Source organism: Galeopterus variegatus, unplaced genomic scaffold (assembly GCF_000696425.1).
Source record: "Galeopterus variegatus unplaced genomic scaffold, G_variegatus-3.0.2 Scaffold1505, whole genome shotgun sequence".
NCBI classification, from domain to species: domain Eukaryota; kingdom Metazoa; phylum Chordata; class Mammalia; order Dermoptera; family Cynocephalidae; genus Galeopterus; species Galeopterus variegatus.
In genome coordinates, this window is record NW_007727616.1 from 264,715 (window position 1) to 265,147 (window position 433).

The following is a 433-nucleotide window of genomic DNA, read 5'->3' on the forward strand; positions in this document are numbered from 1 at the left end:
GCTTCCACTCCGTCGGGTACGCGGGATACTATGGCGTCTTCTTTGGTCCCGCCGGCCACCGCACCTTCGGCAACAACGGGCCCCGGCCCGGGTTTCGGCTTCGCCTCCAAAACCAAGAAGAAGCATTTCGTGCAGCAGAAGGTGAAGGTGTTCCGGGCGACAGACCCGCTGGTGGGCGTGTTTCTGTGGGGCGTAGCCCACTCGGTGAGAACCCGCCCTAGCCCCTCGAAGTCCTGTCGGAAGCCCTAAGCTCCTGCGCATCGGGGCGTCCCTGTTTCCAGGCTCCCGCCTCTGGAGCCTCTAGCGCTGCCCCTTTCTCCCCGGGCTGTCTTGGTCCCTGCCCACCAACCCTCAGGTGCTTCCCCAGGTATCTTCTGGCTGTACACTTTTAACCTCCTGCTGTAGACTTTTGTCTCCCCCCCCCCCCCCCCCC

The 433-nt window shown here is 64.0% G+C and overlaps 1 protein-coding gene across 4 annotated transcripts in view; it reads left to right on the plus strand.

The window, feature by feature from the left end:
• Positions 1 to 6: 6 nt before the first annotated feature.
• Positions 7 to 433, plus strand: part of PIP4K2C (phosphatidylinositol-5-phosphate 4-kinase, type II, gamma) — a 12,082-nt gene continuing 11,655 nt past the window's right edge. For all 4 annotated transcript variants that reach the window (XM_008577406.1, XM_008577407.1, XM_008577408.1 and 1 more), the window contains exon 1: positions 7 to 204. In XM_008577406.1, coding sequence (XP_008575628.1) covers positions 31 to 204 — 174 coding nt within the window. In that variant the 5' untranslated portion in view covers positions 7 to 30. The remainder of the gene's footprint in view (positions 205 to 433) is intronic.